Source organism: Silene latifolia, chromosome 8, assembly GCF_048544455.1.
Source record: "Silene latifolia isolate original U9 population chromosome 8, ASM4854445v1, whole genome shotgun sequence".
Classification (NCBI taxonomy): domain Eukaryota; kingdom Viridiplantae; phylum Streptophyta; class Magnoliopsida; order Caryophyllales; family Caryophyllaceae; genus Silene; species Silene latifolia.
Window position 1 is genome coordinate 30,740,075 of NC_133533.1, and position 22,129 is coordinate 30,762,203.

The 22,129-nt window shown below is 42.5% G+C and overlaps 2 protein-coding genes across 2 annotated transcripts; both read right to left on the reverse strand.

Annotated features, from left to right (window-relative positions):
* Nucleotides 1-367: 367 nt before the first annotated feature.
* Nucleotides 368-19,295, reverse strand: LOC141594963 (uncharacterized). The gene is made up of 2 exons (XM_074414942.1): nt 18,408-19,295; nt 368-487 (listed from the first exon to the last, which is right to left on the reverse strand). The coding sequence occupies exons 1-2, from the start codon at nt 19,293-19,295 to the stop codon at nt 368-370; spliced, it is 1,008 nt and encodes a 335-aa protein (XP_074271043.1).
* A 66-nt stretch (nt 19,296-19,361) lies between these two features.
* LOC141594965 (uncharacterized) lies at nt 19,362-21,695 on the reverse strand. The gene is made up of 3 exons (XM_074414943.1): nt 21,164-21,695; nt 20,367-20,903; nt 19,362-19,924 (listed from the first exon to the last, which is right to left on the reverse strand). The coding sequence occupies exons 1-3, from the start codon at nt 21,693-21,695 to the stop codon at nt 19,362-19,364; spliced, it is 1,632 nt and encodes a 543-aa protein (XP_074271044.1).
* Between the last annotated feature and the right edge of the window lie 434 nt (nt 21,696-22,129).

Sequence of the window (22,129 nt, forward strand, 5' to 3'; positions counted from 1 at the left end):
TCGTAACATTATAATGAATTCAGAAGTGCTTTGCTATGCAGTCAAGCAACTTGTATTGTTTTTCCTCTGATTGTTAGTTCGGTAACCTCTTCATTTTAATTTAATTGGGAGGTGGAGTTTGTTTAACATTCACTTAAACTCTATCATGATTAGCTAAAAAGATACCTTATATTTTTCTGTGATAGCGGAATCGATTTTGTGCTGTTTACATAGTTATATAAACAACTTAGGATTTTGGCCTTGAAACCTTGTTCAAAATGTTAGCCTAGGCTAATTTACACAAAGCAACAAAGGACATTTCTCTAGAACTAATTAACATGAATGTCCTTGTGTGATTTGCACGCCCAAAATGTAATTCTAGTAAGGCTTATTGTGTTGTGCAGCGTAAATTCTTTTTAGTTTTCTTCTGAACATGCTTCCATCGTAATTGCTTAAATGAAGTTTTGACAAAATTTAGCCCTTCCCTGCATCGGTGCACCATCGCTACCTGCAATCGCGTTTCCATATTAGTTTGATGAACATTGATTAGCTATATGTAATAATTTTGTAGTGCATTTAATTACCTTGCGATTTCACCGAAAACCAGCTCTCCTAAGCATTTCAAATGACACGACATTTCGCGCCATATGTCCATTACTGCCTGCTGTACCTTTGATTTGCATAACTTTCAATTCCCGAGATGAACGAGCATGTGATAGTGCCATGTATAATTGGCTATGTGAAAAGCACGGTCTTGGTAGGTATACTCCAACACGCTCCAAAGCCTGACCCTGTGCTTTGTTAATTGTCATTGCGAAGCTTAATTTAATTGGAAACTATTTTCTTTGGAAATTAATTGGGAAATTTGAACTTTTTGATGGTTTGAGTGTAATCCTGGGTAAGAAAACACGTTCTCCTATGTAGAATCCTGTGGTTATCTCACACTCAATCATGTTTAGGAAGAAACGCTTGCAGATGAGGCGCGTTCCATTACAGAGCCCCGCTGCGGGTTTAAATTCCGTAATAATATCACCGGTGAGTTTTCCTTCAGAACGAGCTGCTGTGGCGTCATTCCAGAAGGGCATAGGGAGTTTAGAAATTCTGCAGGGTACTGTAGATACCTCATTTCTGCACCTCCCGCAAACCACCCGGTGATGATTGGGCCGCATGTTTGATACACGGAACGATTTGTAACATTTTTTAAGATTATCGTCAAGTGATTGCTCAAATATTAATGTCGACCTCTTAGTTGTCATCTACGTCCCGATACGGTCGTTTTGGCAGTAATTAGAGTACATTTGGAGTCCGGGTCAAAAAACCGTCTTCATTTCCTAAAACCGTCAAATCCCGAGTCAAAGCAATGTGCTTGTTTACCTAAGGTTAGGATGTCATAAAATGTTGAGATTATATCTCATTTTGAGTCTCATGTCACTTCTTTGGTCTAAACTAAAAGTTTACATTAGAAAATGTGCATTTCATTAGGTTTAATTGATAACTCGAGCTTTAGGCCCATTTTACGAGGTCATAACGAGTTTTTTGGGTCAGGCCTATTTCACAGAAAGTTCTAGATCTCTTTCTTAGCTTTCCAACGCCACCGAAATCACCTTATTCCGAGTCTTGTAGAGAAAGTTATGCCTAAAATACGACAGGCTGTCAAACGCGTTTTCCACGCGCAGAGGAACCTACCCGGGAAAGGACGCAGCAGGTGATGCGCCTCTTCCAAGGCACACAGCTCTGCTGCGCCTTTTCCCAGGGCTTTCTTTTTGTCCAAGTTTCCGCGTTTAACCTAAGTCGGTTATTTCCGGATCTTTCTTTCCGTAACCTAGTCTTACCATATTTCATTCACGTGATTAGTATAAATAGGAGCCTTCGCTCTTCATATTTCTCACGCGAGTGTCCGCCCTTCTCTTCTCCTTTTGTATTCTAGACTTTGTTCTTACTTATTGGCGCCTACGTGCTTGAACATTCGACCACGTAAGCTCGGATCCTTCCGGGTACCAGCCTCTCCGTTTGCATGACCGACCAATTTGACCAACTACACTCAATCAACTTAATTAATTTAATCGTTTTCCTCTTACGAGGGCACTTTCTTTGCATTCGCGTCGAGCATCACTAATCGATATCTTAGTCCTTCTCGTTTCGTCAACATGTAAGTCTGAGGGTGTATAATCCTTATTTATTTATTGTATCTTATTTATTGTATTATAATCAATTGTAAGGTTTATGTCGAAAACACGTTTTAAAACCGATTTCTAAAACCCTTCGTTAAAACCCTTTTTTCGGATTTCCAGAAGACTAACCGTCGAGAAAGGACGCAGCAACTGCTGCGCCTCTTCGAAGGAGCGCAGTACCTGCTGCGCCTCTTCGTGAGGCTGCCGCAGTTCCTGCTTCCTTTCTTCTTCGTTTGTCCTCTGTAATTCGTATTCAAAATCCTTCTTTTGTTTATTCGCTTGTTAATTCTTCGTCATGATAACATATTAATTTCGCATGTATATTATTCATCATTCATTAGCATGTTTTAATCATCACAAGTCCGACTTAAATCCCTTATAATCCAATATTTGTGGGTTTTTGTCATTAAATTCAATTCCGGGTTGTAGAGATTCAATTTGTTCATATTGAGTTTTTGGAATTCGTCTTTGACATAGTTTTAATCTGTTCGTTCACATGTTCGTTGTGTATTCGTCATTAATTCATCGTATCTAACGTAGTTAATTGACTTCAATAGAGGACTCATTCATTGTTTCATCATGTAATTAATCCGTTTGTATCCGTCTCGTTCATGTTTTACTGCTTTTATGACCTATTCATATTTTAAATTAACATGCTAATCACTTTCATCCGAGTAAAAATCATCAATCAATCCTTAAAATCACCAATCGACATTAACGGCTTGCAATTACGGCTTCACAGCCGGAGACCGAGCCAAAGAAATGACGCAAAGAATCGCGCCTATTTCAAAGGACGCAGCTCGCGCTGCGTTGCTTTGTTCGGCCGAGTTCGTCTCGAACTCCGTTTCTGTTTTGACTTAGTTTAATTAGTTTACGTATTAACTAACTATTATCCGTAATATCACGCTAATTCCTGTTCGTTAGTTTCTTTTATCTCTTTTTCTCAAATTGTCCGTTTTAAAGGTATTTTCGACATAAATCGCCTAATCCAATGTAATCAATGTAATTTTCATTATTGCAATTTCATCATTGTATTCTTATATTGTTTGTATGTTTTCACATGTAAATCAATCTTAAATCCAACTTCGACATCAATTGTATGCTAAATTATGTGTCAACCGACTTAGTATTAATTCTCACATGCTAGGATTAATCTATTGGATGTTGGATTGCATGCATATAGCCGACGATATATCAAGTACAGATAACTTCCCTAATCATTAGTAGAGGCCGCTATCGAGGCGGGCGGGATTAGGTGTTCGATCAAAAGAGCTTCCTAATACGTACCCTCACCCCTTACTCCAGATCTCCGTGAGCACCCGTGTTCATTGGCATCCACGAGAGTCATTCTAGACATAGAATGCTAAGGGTAACGATTGCTTAGTGTTCATGTCACTACTTTGTGTCTTGACATGACACGAGGTATTTGAACGGTTCCAATTTCCCATAAAAATTGGTGGCGACTCCATACAAATGCAAACGCTTGTTTCGACACTCACCAAGCGCCCCCGTGGGCGGCCCGTCCACGCCGGTTTGGCGACTCACTGGGATTATACACTTACGTGTAGCTAAGGGTGAAACTTGAACAAGGTTAGGGAATAAGTTTGTACAAGACAATTGTCGGTTTTCATAACTCGGTCTTCCTAGATCGTTTATTCGGCCTTCCTAAGCCCAACCCAACCCATTCGACCAATCGTCCCGTCTAAACGGTCCTAATTCCTATTTGGGCCTAAGGATGGATAGCGATTGACGTCATCCTTACCATGATGCTTACTCTTGTTTGTATCAAGGGCCTTCACTACTTGAGGAAATGGACTAGGAATCGGCCTTACTCTTGTTTGGCACGAGCCTCTCCACAGACTTCGGGTTTGATGGTTCGGTATGGCAACCCACCCTTTAAACCAAAACCCTCCTAAATGCACTCAGCATCCCTTTATAATGCTTGTATAAATGTGTAAACCTTACATGATCACCATTTCTAAACAAAATCATGACGAATTTTCAAAAATCAAAACCCTTTTCAAAACAAGAATTTCGAAATAGGCCTTCAATTAGCGCAAAATCCGGTCAAAGCTCTGTCCGTTTGTCGTGTCAAAATTCGGGCCACAAGCCCATTTCAAAACGTCACTTCGAGTCCACTCCTACAACTACACTACAGTTGACTAGGACACACATTTTCAAAGACCTTGTCTTTCTTCAAAACTCACTCAACACAAGTGGCACACACCCACTTCACGAGTCAAAACTTTTCCTCTTTTAGCAAGTGTGATAGAATGGTCGATCGTGTTTTGATTCGTCGCCGATCTCTTATCCAGTTTCCAAGATGCCCGGATCAAGTGAGGAAACGAATCTCCAACAAATTCAAGATAGTAATGATCGAATCCTAGCCGCGCTAGCCCAAATGCAAGTTACCCAAAACCAAACCTATGACCGCCTTGAACTCATCGAAGGCCGTATCTTTGATGTAGAGGGAAGGTTGCCTCCCCTTAAAAGTGAAGTACTATGTTTCTCCGATGATGAATCTAAGGATGATAATCCTCTCATGGAGACAACTGCAGCTGAGAAAAGACTACAATACCTAGAGGAGCAATTGATGTACCTTAAGGGGGATGACATTTATAGGGAAAACAATCGCAAGTACGAAGCCGTCAATTCCAAATTGCCAACTAACTTTAACATGACGGATATCCCTAAATTCAAGGGACACGAGAACCCTTTGAACCACATCCGTGCCTTCAAGGATTACATGTCTATCAAAGGCATCAAACCCGAGATGTTCTTAAGGATCTTTCCTTCATTTCTTGACACTATCCCGAAGCAATGGTTCTACACTCTAGATCACAAGAAGGTCGCTACTTGGGAAGATGCCGCAATCGAGTTCTCTAAACAATATGCGGATAATGCCGAGATCCAAGTCAATATGCGTACTTTAGAGGTTCTTACCCAAAATGACAAAGAAGGATTCACCGACTTTCTAAGTAGGTGGAGGAAGACTAGTACTCAATTAGTTGAACGCCCGGATGAGGCTACTCTTGTGGAAAAGTTTGTGGATAATCTCAAGCCCATATATGCCAACCATTTGAGATATCAAAACATCAAGACTTTCAAGGACTTAACCGTATTAGGGACACGAATTGAAGATGACATCCGTAAAGGACTCTTGTCCAAAACGGTAGGTCGAGGATATCAAGGGTCCACAAGTCGTTCATACGGCCCTACTAACAAAACCGATGGGGTTAACCTTCTCGAGCCATCCAAGAAAACTACCCCACCAAGGAAATTCACAAACCTTGGGGATACGTACTCCAACGCTCTAAAAAGGTTAATGAAGCAAGGTAAACTCCAACCCATTGGACCTACTCCCGAACCCGAAAAGAAGTCCAAGTTTTGGGATGAAAATTCATACTATGAATACCATAGGGGCAAAGGGCACGACACAGAAAAATGCTACAAGTTGAAACACGTGCTTCAAGACATGATTGAAGATGGTCGACTTCCAATACCGCCGGGTGGTAAGCCCAACAACACTGAGAATCCTCTTGGAGTTCTAGTGATTACAGGTGATGAATCTATCATAGATTGCTCACATCTTATCTCCCCAAAAGAAGAGGTAATCAATGGGGTATGGGCAGATAGCGAAGAAGATGTCTACCTCAAAGACCTCCCCTTGATCAAGAAGGCCGCGCAGGATGAGATCATTACTACGATACTTCAAGACGACCGCTTCAACCCCACCGTGTTGATCACAGAAATCGACGTAAAGCAGCAGAAAGGGTGGAGAAAATCAATCAAATGGACCAACAATCAAGGAAGACTCTTCAAGCTCACTACTGGAGAAGGAGAGATGTTCAAAGGAGAACCAGAAGATGATGAGTTCGAGTCGGAGTCGGAATCAGAGTCGGAGTCTAGAGAAGTTATTAGAGAGTCTACTCCTGTCGTCATCCCCACTCCCTTCCTTTCTCCTAGCTTAGTTTCGAGTAGTCACAGTAGTTCGGGAAATGCCCCACCATGTCCTTTGCCGCCACCGACCATGGATCGGTTGGCTTCTTTGTTTCAACTTTACTCAAATCTTAATATGAATAAATCGGGTTCTGCTTACTCTTTGCGTTATCTTGAGTGCAATGCATTTACGATGATACCGAGGATGACCAAGACCGGACTCAATTGAACTACCTCCCTACGTAGCCAAAGAAATACTACAGGAAGGGGAAGGGGGACCAGTAATAGAGGACACCGAACCCATCAATGTAGGAACCGAACTAGAACCCAAAGAACTTAGGATAGGGACTACCTTGAGCTCTACCGAAAGGGCCGACTTCATAGACCTCCTAAATGAATTCAAAGATGTTTTCGCTTGGTCCTACAAAGACATGCCAGGGATCGACATGGACATTGCCGAACATAGGATTCCGATTAAGCCAGGTTTCAAACCTGTGAAACAGAAGCTTCGACGAATGAGAACAGAATGGGCTCTAAAGATTAAGGAAGAAGTTGACAAGCAATTCAAAGCCGGGTTCATCAAAGTTTCCGAGTATTCTGACTGGGTAGCCAACATAGTACCTGTACCCAAAAAGGATGGGAGAATCCGTGTTTGTGTTGACTTTAGGGACTTAAACAAAGCGAGTCCAAAAGATGACTTCCCTCTACCTCACATTGACATATTAGTAGATAATACTGCAGACCACGCATTACTATCCTTCATGGATGGATATGCGGGTTATAACCAAATAAAGATGGCCATGGAAGATATGCACAAGACCGCATTCGTCACCCAATGGGGAACCTACTGCTACACGGTAATGCCATTCGGATTGATCAACGCCGGAGCTACATACCAACGCACCGCAACTACACTCCTACATGACATGATGCACAAAGAAGTTGAGGTATACGTAGATGACATGATTGTCAAATCTAAGGAAAGAGAGGGACATATTGCAAACCTTCGCAAGTTCTTCGCAAGGCTACGAAAGTACAACATGAGACTCAATCCTCAGAAATGCATATTCGGGGTAACATCTGGTAAACTCCTAGGATACGTCGTTAGCCAATGGGGTATAGAAATAGACCCTTCCAAAATCAAAGCTCTGATCGAAATGCCACAACCTCAAACAGAAAAAGAAGTCAGAGGATTCCTGGGAAAGGTGCAGTACATAAGTCGATTCATATCGAAACTTACGATGATTTGTGAGCCTATCTTCAAGAAGCTCAAGAAAACAGACCACACCATGTGGGATGATGATTGTCAAAAGGCGTTTGACCGAATCAAAGAAATATTGGCTAAGCCACCAGTGCTCATGCCACCACAACGAGATCAACCTCTTGGTTTATATCTCACAGTAACTGAAACCGCCATGGGCGCCATGTTAGCTCAAACCGTAGGAAGTGAAGAAAGAGCTATTTACTATCTAAGTAAGAAATTCTTGGAATACGAGTGCAAGTACTCACAACTCGAAAAGACATGCCTCGCTCTTGTGTGGGCAACGAAGAAGCTACGTCACTACATGCTTAGCTACTCCGTCAAGATATATTCCAGACTGGATCCAGTCAAATACCTCTTCGAGAAACCCGTCCTCAACGGACGTCTGGCAAGATGGACTCTGATGCTCTCAGAATTCGACCTCAAATATGTGCCATTGAAAGTCATAAAAGGTCGCGCCGTCGCCGAATTCTTCGCAGAAAATCCTATCAACGACGCACAAACCATAGATACTTGGTCATTTCCTGATGAGGATATACTTCAAACTGATGTAGACTCCTGGGATCTATACTTCGATGGAGCATCAAACTTAAGAGGATTCGGAATAGGAGTGTTGCTCATCTCTCCTGAAGGAGAGCATACACCAATTACTGTCAAACTCGACTTCGAGGTGACAAACAACGCTGCAGAATATGAAGCTTGTCTCATTGGACTACAAGCGGCAGTAAGCTTAGGCATTAAAAATCTCCGAGTACATGGGGATTCATCATTGATCATCAACCAAGTTACAGGGTCTTGGAAAATCCGAAGCGAGAGCCTCGCACCCTATCAGGCTAGGATAGACCAAGTCGCTCAATTCTTTGATCACGTAACCTACTTACACCTACCTAGGGAGGAAAATCAATTTGCAGACGCTCTTGCGAAACTTGCATCTTTGATAAACATGCCGGATCACATGATGGAAATGCCATTGTGTATCGAACGACGGTCAGAGCCGGCTTACGTCCATCAAATCACCGATGAAGAAGAAATCGCACAAGAACCCTGGTTCCAAGCAATCCTGAATTTCAAGCTTAATGGTACTTATCCACCGGATATGGACAAGAGGGGACAACGTGCTATACGCCTATTGGCTTCTTAATACATTCTGATGCAAGGAGAGTTATACAAAAGAACACCTCTTGGTGTAGTCCTACGTTGCCTTGATCATTCACAGGCACGAAAGGTGATGGAAGAAGTCCACGACGGAGAATGCGGTCCTCACATGAGTGGACCTATGATGGCAAAGAAAATCACACGTCTAGGGTACTATTGGACCACAATGGAATCTGATTGCATCAAATACGTGAGACATTGTCACAATTGTCAAATCTTCGGGAATGTACAACACGTCCCTCCTTCGTTGCTCTATACAATGACATCTCCTTGGCCATTCTCTGCGTGGGGAATTGACATAATCGGGAAAATAACCCCAGCCGGAACAGGAGGTCACTGTTTCATTTTAGTAGCAATTGACTATTTTACCAAGTGGGTAGAAGCGGCTTCCTAAACTGGTCTTACGGCCAAAAATGTGGCAAAGTTCATACAAAATAACATCATCTGTCGATATGGTTGCCCACATGAGATCATTAGTGATAATGGGTCACACTTCCAAGTTGAAACCGAACAATTGCTAGCCAAATACAAGATTAAGCATCACCACTCTTCGCCCTATAGACCACAGACTAACGGCGCGGTAGAGGCGGCAAACAAGAATGTTGTCACGATTCTCAAGAAAATGATTGACAATTACAGAGATTGGCCAAGCAAAATACCCTTTGCCTTATGGGGGTATCGTACATCTGTCAGGACGCCCACTGGGGCTACTCCTTTCTATTTGACCTACGGCATGGAAGCCGTACAACCAGTCGAGCTAAAAATGCCATCCCTGCGTATTTTACTAGAAAGTCAAATCCCGGAGGCCGATTGGAAGAGGGACAGGTATGAAGAACTCATCCTCCTGGATGAACGTAGGCTACGTGCCTTACATAATGTCCAAACATATCAAGCACGTATCAAACGAGCTTTCAACAAAAGGGTTAGGCCAAGAAACATCAAAGAAGGAGACTTAGTACTCAAATCGGTTAGAGCTCTTTTACCTGTCGACCCAAGGGGAAAATTCAACCCTAATTGGGCTGGACCATTTCTAGTCAAATCCATACTCCCTGGGGGTGCGGTTAGAATCACAGACCTAGATGGGAATGAGTTTTCAAACCCCACAAACCTTGACCAATTGAAACGATACTATGCCTAGAATAGGAACAAAAACGCGCCTCGCGTAAACCAACGTGTCGCTCTTGTGGCACTAAATAAACGGCCCCTGGCCCAGCTGAATGTCACTATGCTCTTGCATCTTGGCAAACATGTCATCCTCATATCGTCAAATAAACTGAATTCGCACCTCCAGAGTAAGCGAAAGCTCATGCTTATTTTCTATGTTCATTACAAGCTCTTGCTTCGAACAGTTATTCTTTTACATTTACTCGAACTACGCGCAAGGGTTTGATTTCGCTTTTTTTAAGCGAATACGTAGGCAATCCTTCACCGGATTCAACCCATTATAGGTAAAATGTAAATAGAAGGACATTTGCATTGCATCTGAAATTCGACAAGGATAATAAATAGAAAACCCCAACGGTTTCATAACCATTTAACCTTTTTATTTCATTCATTTCCTAAATAATAATAGTACGACAAATAATAAAAATAGAATAGGCTAGGATTCTAAAAATCCCTCCTTATTATTACAAACAATAATAATAATAATAATCAAATAATAATAAAGAAACTTGGGCTATTCCTCCATCTTCCCCTTGCCCTTGTCATTCTTGTCATATTTCCTGTCACGACCTCGAGCTGGGCGCTCTTGCACCACTTCCGACCTAATCACCAACGGTCTTTCTCGAGGCCTGACTCTTCCATTCTTGCCAACCACCATCTCTGCGACAGGAGTAGTCTTTGATTTCTTTGAAGGATGAATGACTTGAAACCCGGCTTCTTCTTCTCCCTCTGTCAGATGCTTCTCTTTCTCTCCCTCGCGCACCTTATAGTCAACAGGCTCGCGTTTCCTAAGTCTCTCGCGCTCTTCCGAAGTTGCAGCCTTCCTCCACCTCAGATAAGAGTCCGACACCCACAAAGCATTGGCAGAGAAGTTCAAGAACCACATGTTTCTTTGGGCCCATTTAATAGCCCACTCTCTTCGGCTCTCGGTAGTAAGCACCATAGCGGTTTGCGGAACGGTGTCAAGCCTAGGGATCGTCTGCTTCAGCCCAACTTGCCTTATCAATCTCTCAGGAAAGATGCATACCATAAAATCCAATCCTGGAATGCGCACGGACCTAGTAGGATCCAAAGAAGACACTCCAGTGACAGACTTGAGGTGCCACCACGGTACAACCCACCTAATCAACGGGCCATCATCACTCTTCAGCTTGTTCTTCCAATAGTCGCAGACCCGAGTGAAGTCCACCATGTACAACCTCGTCCTCATCGCGATCGAACGGGAATGATAGGAAAGTGCATGAACTGGGGGCTCGATCAACCGGAGCCGTTCCATGAGCCAAACCTACCAAAAGCAGGCATTATTCATAAAAAAAAAAGAATCGAAAAAAAAGAATCAAAAATAAAAAAAATAAAAAAAAAGAAAAAAAAACGAAAATGTCTTTTTACCTGCAAAATAACGGGACTCCCCAAGAACGGCAGATCGCGGTTGGATTTCCTATTATCCAAGCCCAAGATGATCTCCCCTAAGCATAAGCAAGCTGGGCTCCTGCGCAGCTCCATTTGTTCAATAAGGCCCATAAGGCGGGGATCACCTCTCAAATCTTCATCGACATGTCCCTGAAAGACATACACATGCAACAAAAAAAAGCCAAATGCCCTTCTCCTAGCAACATGAGAAACAGTAGGGTCGGCCCTGTTGATGAATCGGTCTATAAAATCCAACATTCTCACGCCTTTCGGGGTAACTAGACGATCCACCTTGAGTCTAGTCAGTCCAAGCAAATCTCTGAATTTGCTCTTATACCCTTGAGAAGTAGAAGGGATGGCAGGTAAATGTTCGGGGTCCCACCCACCAGTAGCAGCAATTTCTTCCGGAAAAGGACAAATATCACCACCTGGGAACGCGAAAACATGATAATTCGGGTCCCAATAGTCAAGGCAAGCATCCAAGAACGGTTTTACAACCTTAATGAGTTTCAAACTCAATAAAGACCCAAGACTATAAGCACCCATGTCGTGCTTCTCCATATTCGAGAATTCATTAGTCCATTCCTTCAAACGGATCTCCAAAGTATTCATGATGACAATTTTCTTTTGAAAATTTATTTTGGGAGTTTTGTATGAATCAACGAAGAAGAGACGGAAGAAATATATGATTTAAAGCTTCGTCGACGCTTCTATTTATACTAATTGCTGTTTCCAAAAACCCGTCAGAACCGACCTGCTTGGGAACAGGCGCAGCACCCGCTGCGCCTCTTCAAAGGGACGCAGCTCATTCTGCGCCTCTTCCCCAGTCCCACTTCTGTGACTTCCGTGTTTGGATCTTTCCTAATTCTATAACGCATGATTTCCTATTTCTACGGGGTTTTATTTTGGTAAATGCGAGAAGTTTACCATATTCCAGGTTTCCCAGATTTGCGGGCACGCATTTCGAGGCGACATCGACACCTTCGCCATTTCATCACACTTAATTCATTTTCTTCTCTTTTCGGAAATACTTTTTCATAATTTCACTCATTTCCTTTTTGAGAAATATTTTTTTTTTCCATTTGTTTTCATTTTAATTTCAACATTTCATTTCTACATTTTCTAACTTATAGATTTCTCTTTTTTTCTTTTTTTAGGGGGTAACCCTCCCTACCGTCCGGTCATTTCCGGCAAATTTTTTGCATTTTTCGCATTCTTTTGAGTCTCATTTTGCGTTAATTAAGGCCATATGTATATAAAATGTATGTTTGCGTGATTTCTATGTAAATTTCGGCAGCATGACGGCATAAACCGTTATCTACCAAACCTGTTCAAGAACTAACCTGCAGATACAAGCAACACAACCCAGCAGCAAAAGCACTCAGGCCGTCGTATATACACCAAGCAGAGCAAATGTACAAGCAAACTGGGGGCTTGCGCCCCGAACAAAGTCCAAAAGTCCAAACAAACTGGGGGCTTGCGCCCCAAACAAAGTCCAAAAATGTTCCAAAATCAGACGTCCAAATGTACAAGCCTACAAAACTACACAAAACTACTGCTGGGCACCCTCCAACTCGGCAACTCTCGCCACAAGAACGGCGATCTCGGCTTCCCGAACCTCGAGCTCCCTCAGCAAGCGAGCTGTCTCCTCCCGAGACTGGGTCAGCTCTCGCTCCAGCTCGCGGTCACCCTGCGAACAGCAATAAATTGGCTCATGTCAATCGGCTCAGTCAAAGTTGGAAATCAAAAATCAAAAAAAAAGAGAAATGGGTGTAAGGTTCATACCTGACGGCCCCGGCCACCAACGAGTGCCTCAATGGCGGTAGCTCGCAGACGGTTGGCCACCCTCCATAGCGCCACGAACTGGGACGGCGCGACCTGCATTATCAAAAGAAATTCTCAGCAAATTGGACAAGCTCAAGTGTGTTCTTACACAACAGTTATGCAAGTTAGGAACTCACCCTCTGGATCAGATGCTGCCAGTCATCTAGGCCAGCATCCGTCACAGCTACGTCAAAGTCCCGCAGCTCGGAAATCGTCGTCCTCCCAGCCGCGTCAGTGTACTCAAGGGTCTTGGGGTACACTGGGGGCTCGATGCCCGCCGCCTCGACCTCCTGCAAAGACAAATAGCTCTCGTTAAGCGATGATCTTTCGTCGTAATTTTCAAAATCAAATCAGGAAAAAAAGAGATACTCACCACTGGCACCAGCCAAGTCCGCCTCCCTCTCAACCTCGGAAGGCTCAATAAACATCGTCCTGGGAGGATCGACGGGAACCGTCAACGCGTCCCGAGAGCACTGACAAGCCAACCGCTCGCCCAAGTACCACACAGGACCCATCGACGTCCACAACAGCAGCCGACTCGGGCTCCTAGGTCGAAGAACCTCGGCAACAAAAGGAGGCACTCCACCGTACTCCGCCCAAGGTCTGGGTACCCACTGCGACAAGATAAGGCAAAGATCATTCCTATGATCAATTAAAAGCAAAGTACAAGAAGTATGCATAAGTACAAAAGGGATACTCACGCTGCTCAGCTGAAGAGCGTTCACGTCCCGCCGGTAGACGTTGTGAGAAGAACGCTTGCTCTTCGTCCGGCACAACACCCAAATAAAATTAACCAAACCTGAGCTACGATCTGGTTTGATTTCACTTCACGTGAATACGTAGGCAGTCCTCAAGGACACAACCATCCCCAATCCCAACTTTCAACTAAATTATCAACCACCTCAATTATCAACTTTCAACATCAAATTATCAACCATCCCAATTTTCAACCTTCCAGCCTCAATTAACATCCCTTCCGCAACCAACACCTCTATACTGGGGGCTCCTTATTATCGCCCAGTCTCTTTTTACCAAAGTCCAGAGTCATCTTCTCATCCTGGGGGCTTCTCTTCCGAGATGCCACCCTTTATTTATTCCTCTAAGTCTAGCTAGTACTCGGTCCGGACAATGACAAAGGTCTTGGATCAATTCTTCAAATCATTGTGCCTCAAGAGGGGTCTCTTTTACAGCAAACGGTGGTGAAAGAAGTCCTAGTAGACAGATGATCCACGGCTCATGCCTTGCCTTTATATGCCTTCATCATTCTTGCAATTCTCCTACCTTGGGAACTTATACGCGTTGTCACCCGTACTTGGCTAGGGGTTGTGCATACTTAAACAAAGTCTGTCAAGGTCATCCCTGTGTCGCGTCAAATCTAAGTTAGCGTCTCGTCAGTCAAACCTAAGTCTACATTTCACGTCGTGTCCTAGTAGATATGTGTCGTGTCAGTCCTATGTCTAAAGCCCATTGAATATGCATAACGCATTACAAACGACAAACTTCTTTGAACAAGTTTTAAACAACTTTTATAAAGAAACGACTTTTGCCAAACCTATGTGTTTCCTCATTCGAGGTCCATGTGATAATTGCTTACGTGCATATGTGTTTATGTTCTATTTTCATATTAGATTGCATTCTTGTGTGGCTAATATCCATGCAGGTAAGTATCAGAAGCAGTGCTCGCTCCGACTGGGGGCTTCACCCAAGTCTTCATTCTCCCCAGCGCATCAGTATTTTGCAGTATTGCTCACTCAAGATTTCTTCCATGATGATCAAGATGTTCCTAGTCGTCATAATATTTGTCCCCAGCGCAGCAGTATTTTGCAATATTGCTCACTCAAGATTTCTTCCATGGCGATCAAGATGTTCCTAATCGTCAATATATTCCCCAACAAGAGTTCGCTTGAGACCGACGCAAGCAGATTCAACCTCAAGTTTTTTGCCAGAGTTCGCTTGAGACCGACGCAAGCAGATTCCCCAACAGTTTCTACCGACGTCCTGCTACCCTCAATATTATTGTTTCCTCATGGAGTTCGGCAATGGTGTTGTTCTCCAGAAGTTCCCAAACCAAAGCCTTCTTAATCCTTAGGTTCGTAAACCCAAAGTTAGGATTCATACCCCTAGATTCTTAGATCCCAAAAATGGCTTCCTTTAGGTTCATAAGCCTTTAAGCTCCCACACCAACGTCCTTAGGTTCATAAACCCATAAATCCTTTTGGAGTTCTCATACCTCAGAAAGCTTAAACGCACGCGTTTGAAACAAGAAGTAGTAACCCAGTAGTTCCTAAACTTAACCCTAGGATCCAAATCCTCTTAGGTTCACAAGCCTTTAAGTTCTCATACCAGCCTGTCCTTTCCTTTTAGGTTCATATACCCAGGTTCACACACCTAGCTTCTTTTATGTTCCCAAACTCCCTAGAGTTCATACACTTCTACCTTTTACGATCATATTCCTTTAGGATCACCTTTTCACTTTAGGATCATCTTTCCTTAGAGTTCCTACACTCAAACCTTGGTTACCCCTTAAGTTGAACTTATATTTGACCTCCTTCCCGACGATGCTTTCCTTTAGGGCCCCATACCCTAGCACAATCCTTATATATCCTTTAGGTCTTACCCTTAGCTCCCACGCTCAACCTTAGCTCCTACGCAACTCCGGGAGCATCTCGAGAAAGAAGTCTCAGGTATGATCTCTTCTTATGGCTGGCGAGCCTCCTTACGTAGTCTAATGGACTTTAAACGACCCTCCCCGATAGTCGACAGACTCTAAAATGTTCCCGACGACAGGTCCTTGGTTCAGACCCCTTGAGCCGCCTCGCGTCGCCATAGTCGTCAGGTTGTAATCTTCGATTGACCTGATGGCTATACTTTGACTTTCGCCTTGTCCAAGCCTCAGTCAAAGTGGGGGCTCTGTAGATACCTCATTTCTGCACCTCCCGCAAACCACCCGGTGATGATTGGGCCGCATGTTTGATACACGGAACGATTTGTAACATTTTGTAAGATTATCGTCAAGTGATTGCTCAAATATTAATGTCGACCTCTTTGTTGTCATCTACGTCCCGATACGGTCGTTTTGGCAGTAATTAGAGTACATTTGGAGTCCGGGTCAAAAAACCGTCTTCATTTCCTAAAACCGTCAAATCCCGAGTCAAAGCAATGTGCTTGTTTACCTAAGGTTAGGATGTCATAAAATGTTGAGATTATATCTCATTTTGAGTCTCATGTCACTTCTTTGGTCTAAACTAAAAGTTTACATTAGAAAATGTGCATTTCATTAGGTTTAATTGATAACCCGAGCTTTAGGCCCATTTTACGAGGTCATAACGAGTTTTTTGGGTCAGGCCTATTTCACAGAAAGTTCTATATCTCTTTCTTAGCTTTCCAACGCCACAGAAATCACCTTATTCCGAGTCTTGTAGAGAAAGTTATGCCTAAACTACGACAGGCTGTCAAACGCGTTTTCTACGCGCAGAGGAACCTACCCGGGAAAGGACGCAGCAGGTGATGCGCCTCTTCCAAGGGACGCAGCTCTGCTGCGCCTTTTCCCAGGGCTTTCTTTTTGTCCAAGTTTCCGCGTTTAACCTAAGTCGGTTATTTCCGGATCTTTCTTTCCGTAACCTAGTCTTACCATATTTCCTTCACGTGATTAGTATAAATAGGAGCCTTCGCTCCTCATATTTCTCACGCGAGTGTCCGCCCTTCTCTTCTCCCTTTGCATTCTAGACTTTGTTCTTACTTATTGGCGCCTACGTGCTTGAACATTCGACCACGTAAGCTCGGATCCTTCCGGGTACCAGCCTCTCCGTTTGCATGACCAACCAATTTGACAAACTACACTCAATCAACTTAAGTAATTTAATCGTTTTCCTCTTACGAGGGCACTTTCTTTGCATTCGCGTCGAGCATCACTAATCGATATCTTAGTCCTTCTCGTTTCGTCAACATGTAAGTCTGAGGGTGTATAATCCTTATTTATTTATTGTATCTTATTTATTGTATTATAATCAATTGTAAGGTTTATGTCGAAAACACCTTTTAAAACCGATTTCTAAAACCCTTCGTTAAAACCCTTTTTTCGGATTTCCAGAAGACTAACCGTCGAGAAAGGACGCAGCAACTGCTGCGCCTCTTCGAAGAAGCGCAGTACCTGCTGCGCCTCTTCGTGAGGCTGCCGCAGTTTCTGCTTCCTTTCTTCTTCGTTTGTCCTCTGTAATTCGTATTCAAAATCCTTCTTTTGTTTATTCGCTTGTTAATTCTTCGTCATGATAACATATTAATTTCGCATGTATATTATTCATCATTCATTAGCATGTTTTAATCATCACAAGTCCGACTTAAATCCCTTATAATCCAATATTTGCGGGTTTTTGTCATTAAATTCATTTCCGGGTTGTAGAGATTCAATTTGTTCATATTGAGTTTCTGGAATTCGTCTTTGACATAGTTTTAATCTGTTCGTTCACATGTTCGTTGTGTATTCGTCATTAATTCATCGTATCTAACGTAGTTAATTGACTTCAATAGAGGACTCATTCATTGTTTCATCATGTAATTAATCCGTTTGTATCCGTCTCGTTCATGTTTTACTGCTTTTATGACCTATTCATATTTTAAATTAACATGCTAATCACTTTCATCCGAGTAAAAATCATCAATCAATCCTTAAAATCACCAATCGACATTAACGGCTTGCAATTACGCTTCACGACGGACCGAGCAAGAAGGAACAGACGCAAGAATCGCCTATTCCAAAGGACGCAGCTCTGCTGCGCCTGTTCCTGGTTGAGTTCTGTCCCTGAACTCCGTTTCTGCTTTGACTTAGTTTAATTAGTTTACGTATTAACTAACTATTATCCGTAATATCACGCTAATTCCTGTTCGTTAGTTTCTTTTATCTCTTTTTCTCAAATTGTCCGTTTTAAAAGTATTTTCGACATAAATCGCCTAATCCAATGTAATCAATGTAATTTTCATTATTGTAATTTCATCATTGTATTCTTATATTGTTTGTATGTTTTCACATGTAAATCAATCTTAAATCCAACTTCGACATCAATTGTATGCTAAATTATGTGTCAACCGACTTAGTATTAATTCTCACATGCTAGGATTAATCTATTGGATGTTGCATTGCATGCATATAGCCGACGATATATCAAGTACGGATAACTTCCCTAATCATTAGTAGAGGCCGCTATCGAGGCGGGCGGGATTAGGTGTTCGATCAAAAGAGCTTCCTAATACGTACCCTCACCCCTTACTCCAGATCTCCGTGAGCACCCGTGTTCATTGGCATCCACGAGAGTCATTCTAGACATAGAATGCTAAGGGTAACGATTGCTTAGTGTTCATGTCACTACTTTGTGTCTTGACATGACACGAGGTATTCGAACGGTTCCAATTTCCCATAAAAATTGGTGGCGACTCCATACAAAAATGCAAACGCTTGTTTCGATTCTCACCAAGCGCCCCCGTGGGCGGCCCGCTGTCCACAGGTACACATTTGAATTGTCATCAACAACACTGTCAAAACTATGGTAGACATGTTCCGGCTCCTTCTCTCCACTTTCTTCTAACATTATCTGTGGAGGTAGCTGCACCAAGCTACTCTCCACAATCTGTAGTTCTCCATTACCCAAGCGGAGAAGAAATTCAGCAAACTCAGGATCCTCTCTCGCCCTGATATTTTCAGTTAGGCTAAATTTTGTAAGACTGAGCCAAATTGGAGAACTGACAATGCTTTCTTCAACTGCTTCTTGCTGAGTGCGGCGTGGAAGTACGGGAAGTACTTGCCGAAAGAAAGTCCCTCCCCCCCCCCCCCCCAAAAAAAAATAATGACCTTTTCCTCCAAACAGTTCAGAGCTATTACAAACATCTTGGAGTAACATATTGACGGCTTCTATATTCTCTCTTTTGGCCATTGATGCTTCATCCCAAATGATCAATGATACTTCCCGGAGCAAACATGCTAGACCGCCTTGCTTAGGGACATCACATGTTAATGTCTTTTCAGTATCAAGGGGTATTTTAAACCTGGAATGTGTTGTCCTACCTGTTGGTAAATTTGATGCCGCTATTCCAGAGGTAGCTGTAGGTAGGCATATTTTACCTATTGACCTCACCTTTGCATATAGAGAACCAAATAAAAAAGTTTTCCCAGTTCCTCCGGGCCCGTCAATGAAAAATGCTCCTGCTTTGTTTGCCTTGACATGTTGAATGGTCGTCTTATATGCAGCGCACTGCCTGACGTTGAGATCTTTCCGTGAAACTAACTGCAGAAGGGGCACTGGTGCATTCAAAGCATCAATAATATCCATGTTACTTTGAACCACTGTTTCTTGATCAAAATGTAAATGCGCCAAGCCAAATTGTTCAAAGCATTTACCCATTCCCTCAAGAAATTGCTCCACTTTACCTGCTGTTAAGTGTAGTATCTTCAGGGTCTGTTCAGGAAATTATTTCCTAAAATCATCAGAAAGTGGTATATAATATTGTTCCCAAAATTCGGCAGGGTTCTCTGGGCAACTGAATATAAGAATAGTTGCAAATAGTCGCCTAAGAGCATTTGGCATTTCAACCTGTACAGCTTCGTCCATACACTGTTCTGCTGCATTATCCTGCTCAAGTATCCCTCTCTTTAGCGCAGCTTCTTGAAATGACACACAACAGACACCGTTAACTGTCAAAAGTTCGTCAAAAGATGTAGGCCCCCTAACATGTGCTAAAAGTAACCGAAGGTAGTAACGTTCCCCCTCCCCAGAAGAAGCATGCGCGACTCGGCCAATTACTACACCACGATCCCTCCCTTTCCATTTCTTAAGTTTTTCATTCCACACAAAATGCTCGGGGAATTCACTATACAGATATTTGGGGCCTTTTATTATTGCAGCATTGGTTGTGAAATATTCAGTGAGCATTGTTTTCACCCTAGCATCATCAGAAGCCGCTGCTTCAAGTGCCTCATTTTCTCTGAAGCGCACCATCTGGCCATTGGGTATGTGCACTAGTAAAGGCTGCACTGGAGGATATATGTCAAATAAGTTGAATCCAAAAATCAGCCAAGCTGCTTCGGGAGGTGAAACCCACCTACCAGACTAGTACTTATCAATCTCATCAACTAACATAGAAGCCACTCCATTTGCAACACTAAATAGTATCCGATCATAATCCTTATACACATACTTATATAAGTACTTAACCGCATTAATTGTGGAACAAACTTCCACATTTAAGTGGCAGTCAAACATTGCCAATAAATAAGGATTGTAAGGAACCACCGAACTGTTATCCAATAATGCTTTCCGCATTTTTATCTTTTAACCAGTATCCCTCCGCCTATATAATAGGTAGGAATCCTTCCCATTTGTTGTGAACTCCCATAATTGCTTTGGATGTTTTTTTTTCACAAAACCTCTTTCTATCTTTTTTTTTCATACAAGAACACTTTGGGAATTTATCACCGCGGGGACCATGGATCATGTGCCTCAGAACCACAGCTCTTAGGTGAGGGTTGTCATGCGACAGAATTTCAGCTGCAACATATTGATCAAATTTTTCAGGTGTTGTAATTTTGTATGCTAGTAAAAGAATGGTGAGGAAGTGTGCATGGGGTAAGCCACGCTTCTGAAACTCAACTACATTAATCATAGCGGCCACTTCTCCGATTATCTTCTTTTCTTTGATTTGTTTTCGGAGCAATGTTAGTTTAGCATGGAATACCCGTGCCAACAGATCAGGCCTATTTTGTGCTTGTTCACCAGCAGAAAGTTCTGCTTTGATTTCAGGCCAGTTTGGATTGCATGTCATAGTTATGAATAGATCTGGCTTCCCATATTTCTGGACAAGAGCCATTGCATTTAAATACTTCTTCCTCATATCCCTAGGCCCGCCTAGGAAAGAAGGCGGCAACACAATTCGCTTCCCGACGTTACATGCACTGTTTTCTTCTAGTTCCAGTGTATCTATAATTCCTTGATACAGGTCTGCTCGAATAGCATCTTGATTGCACCGTAAGAAATCCAGGCGCGTATGTTAAATTTTCACATACATGTCCACAATATATTGCTGGAACAACCTCCCTCCACGAAGAACCATGTTGCCAGGTCTTATTTGGAACTTGTAGGCGTAATATTACCGGCAAGAAATCCGCTTATCAGCTCTGGTTCATCTTCTAGCTGCGTCTGGTTATTTATAGTTCAACAGTTAGCATAAAGAAAGAAACAACTCCAAATTAAAAATGGCTATAACAGACACTTACTTGCAATTTTTGCCTGAACAAGAGATTCAGGCCCCTCGTCTACAAGCGTTGCAATTGGAAATGTCGAATTTGTTTCCCTGTCAAAGGTTGGGCTTGACAACTTATTTAAACCTTGATGCCACCCACTGTCTCCTTTGGGCAATAAAAGAGGATACTGAAGAGGATCATAGCAGCCATAAAAATGTTTTATGCTATGGTTATGTGCACCTCTCCCATACGCAATTATTTGTGGCCCTTCATTTCCCTGCATTGCTGTTGTATCTGCCCACACAGCTGCCACTTCATCAGATGTAGGTGTATTATACACCCTCTGGTCTTGACTTGGATCAGTGCTCAACACAATCCTAGTATTCTCAGTGACCTCAACCTCCTTCAGTGATCTAAAGAATTTGCCATATGGATTGTCATCCATCAGGCCCATGAGAAGAGTGATTGTTTCTTCAGTTAAGTTAGGGAACAATCCTAGCCGGTTTTCCTTTTCATGTTGGCCATCATAAAAGTACAACTGTAGGTACCTTGGAATACTATCCATGGGTATTAAATCCGGTAATAAATGATAAACCTAGCCTTGTGCCTTGAACACATAAATCCCTTTATACTTCTCTGAGCTAAAAGTTCCTCCTAAAGAGCTGAAAGCAAAAAGATTATTATACAACCTTGAATATGTTTGGAAATGCATCGACTGCTCATCCCTAATAGTATATAGTTTGAGCAGTTCCTCTGGATATTCATTAAATGCCAAGTTGATATCACCATTGCAACAACAAAGACCTGGTGCCTCATACTGGAATTTTTTGGCTCCACAGTGAACACAATATGTTGTTGGCTTTAACTTTGCAGCTTCTGATGGCAGTGGTTTGCCTCCCAATGCATCTGGTGGTTCTGTTACAGAAACACATTTATCAACATACACCTCTTGTTTTTTCTTTCAATATATTGAGATGAATGTTTTGAGTTAAGGTTTGT

Bases quoted from the DNA above. Each gene is read 5' to 3' on its own strand.
- LOC141594963 (XM_074414942.1), bottom strand. From the start codon at position 19,295: ATGGGTAAATGCTTTGAACAATTTGGCTTGGCGCATTTACATTTTGAT. The intron at 488-18,407 runs GTGTACCTGTGG...ACGCGATTGCAG, and splicing joins TTGTTGATGACAATTCAAAT to GTAGCGATGGTGCACCGATG.
- LOC141594965 (XM_074414943.1), bottom strand. From the start codon at position 21,695: ATGGATAGTATTCCAAGGTACCTACAGTTGTACTTTTATGATGGCCAA. The intron at 20,904-21,163 runs GTAAGTGTCTGT...GGTGCAATCAAG, and splicing joins TGTTCAGGCAAAAATTGCAA to ATGCTATTCGAGCAGACCTG. The intron at 19,925-20,366 runs GTGATAAATTCC...TATATCCTCCAG, and splicing joins CATGATCCATGGTCCCCGCG to TGCAGCCTTTACTAGTGCAC.